The sequence below is a fragment of the Miscanthus floridulus genome, chromosome 14 (assembly GCF_019320115.1).
Source record: "Miscanthus floridulus cultivar M001 chromosome 14, ASM1932011v1, whole genome shotgun sequence".
Lineage (NCBI taxonomy): Eukaryota > Viridiplantae > Streptophyta > Magnoliopsida > Poales > Poaceae > Miscanthus > Miscanthus floridulus.
Window position 1 is genome coordinate 32,542,786 of NC_089593.1, and position 1,899 is coordinate 32,544,684.

Below are 1,899 nucleotides of genomic sequence, written 5' to 3' on the forward strand. Positions count from 1 at the left end.
TAGGACTTTGTACTTGACATGCTTGCAAAATCTCATTTTTTTTAAAAAAAAAGAACATATTCTTGAATAAATTAGTAAACGGAGATATGCATCACATAACATGCAGGAGAGAGTAATATAACTTGGCTTCATATTGCATTATGTAATCACGTAAATGCTTGTCTAGACTAGCTAATTAATGTCAGTTATTTGAGTCAACATATAATCCATTGATCAAGTCGGCAGAAAACCACAATTATACTCCATTTACCGCTGATTAGCCTCCTTGTAGGCTTTACAACAAACACGGCCTAGATGAGTTCAATCAAATACAGAAAGCACGTATACTAGTAATTTGTTCGATCTAATGATGAATCTCTGTTTCAGGAAAAAAATAAACAAACAAAAGAACAAGATTTCTATTTCATCATTACACTCATTTTATGCCATATACAAAAAGAAAGAATTTATGCAAACTCACTGACAAAACTACTAGTAGGAGCTAGTTACAAGTAGGAGGACGCCATGGTCCTGACATCCGACGGCACGAAGGTGGCGAGCGCGGCGAGGAGCAGGAGCAAGCAGACGGGCACCAGCAGCAGCGGCGGCGGCGGGGGCGGCAGCGGCGGCAGGACGAGCGGCAGGACGACGAGCGACACGGCGACGCACGCCAGCACCAGGAACGCCTCCGCGCTGAGCCTGCCCGCCGCCGCCGGCGGAGGCTTGGGCGACGGCGGCGGCGGCGCGTTCTGGCGCTGCTGCTGCCCCTTGCCCGCCGCCGCGGCGCTCTGTCTGCAGACGCCCACGGCGGCGGCCTGCCTCCTGCTCTGCTGCCGCCTCGGGTGCTGCTGCTGCTGCTCCCACCTGGAGATCTGGTCCGTGTCCAACTCCATTGCCATGAGCGACGCGGCAACCAGCATCTAACGCGCAGGAGGGAGCGAAGTGAGGTTGCTCTGACGTACGACCGATGGAAATCTCAGTAATCTACTCGCCATTCAAAAAGACAAGAACGAAATCAAGAACGGCTTGACATAATCAGGATGTACGATGAACAGACAGACACATCTAGATTACAACATTACACTTGAAGAAAAGGTAGGTACCTCTGATCTTAAGCTTTTCGCGATGCCGGCTTGCCGCGCTGTTTCTTTCTTCCCTTTCTTGATCTCGTCCCAAGCGACTGGTGGATCTCCAGATTAATACCACCCGGGATGACCAAGAACACAAGCCGAGAACGGCAGCCCGCCGGAATTTCCAAAAGCTACCCAGCCAGGAGGATAGATTTGACAAGGACAGGAGAAAGAAAGGAAAACAGAGCTGGAAACCAGCAGCAGAGTTGCGCAAGAAGAACCAACGCACGCCAAAAAGCGCAGTGGCGACCTGCCGCTCGACGGTACGGTAGCCGAGGCGCGCGGCGCAGATGCGCTTGTGGAGACGGCGGGCGGTATCCCCGCTTTCGGCGGCGTGGGGGCGGGCGCGGGAATCGGAAGGGGAGCCGGGAGGGGGAGCCAGCGTGGTGGGGAGGCCGCCATTTTATCTGTGGACTGGAGGACGGCGGTTTTGAAAAGCTGGGAGTGGAACTGTGGGAGTGTGTGTGGGTGGGTGGGTGGGTGGGTGTGTGTGTGTGTGTGTGTGTGTGGGGTGGGTGGGGGGGGGGGGGGGGGGGGGGGGGGGGGGGGGAGGGCGCTGCAGAGAACAGGTGCGCTGCATCGAGGACCAAGTGGAGGCCATGGTGGGTCCAGGGCCTTTCCGACTTGTAAGCCACATCGGTTTTTCGTTTAGACTTGGCACAGGGCAATGCATACGAATTTTTGGTCGTCACCTCTACGGCTCTACAACGCTTGTTCCAAGTTACGGAGTAAGCAACATGTCCTATCATTGATTATTTGGGCCTAGGTCGATTTGTCTTTGCTAAATGGA

General features: G+C 53.6%; 1 protein-coding gene across 1 annotated transcript; it reads right to left on the reverse strand.

Moving 5' to 3' along the window:
- Positions 1 to 230: 230 nt before the first annotated feature.
- Positions 231 to 1,546, reverse strand: LOC136505819 (protein ORGAN SIZE RELATED 1-like). Its single transcript, XM_066500960.1, has 2 exons — positions 1,083 to 1,546; positions 231 to 963 (listed from the first exon to the last, which is right to left on the reverse strand). The coding sequence occupies exon 2, from the start codon at positions 897 to 899 to the stop codon at positions 486 to 488; it is 414 nt and encodes a 137-aa protein (XP_066357057.1). The 5' UTR covers positions 900 to 963; positions 1,083 to 1,546; the 3' UTR covers positions 231 to 485.
- Positions 1,547 to 1,899: the final 353 nt, after the last annotated feature.

Coding starts and splice junctions, on each gene's coding strand:
- LOC136505819 (XM_066500960.1), bottom strand. CDS start 899: ATGCTGGTTGCCGCGTCGCTCATGGCAATGGAGTTGGACACGGACCAG.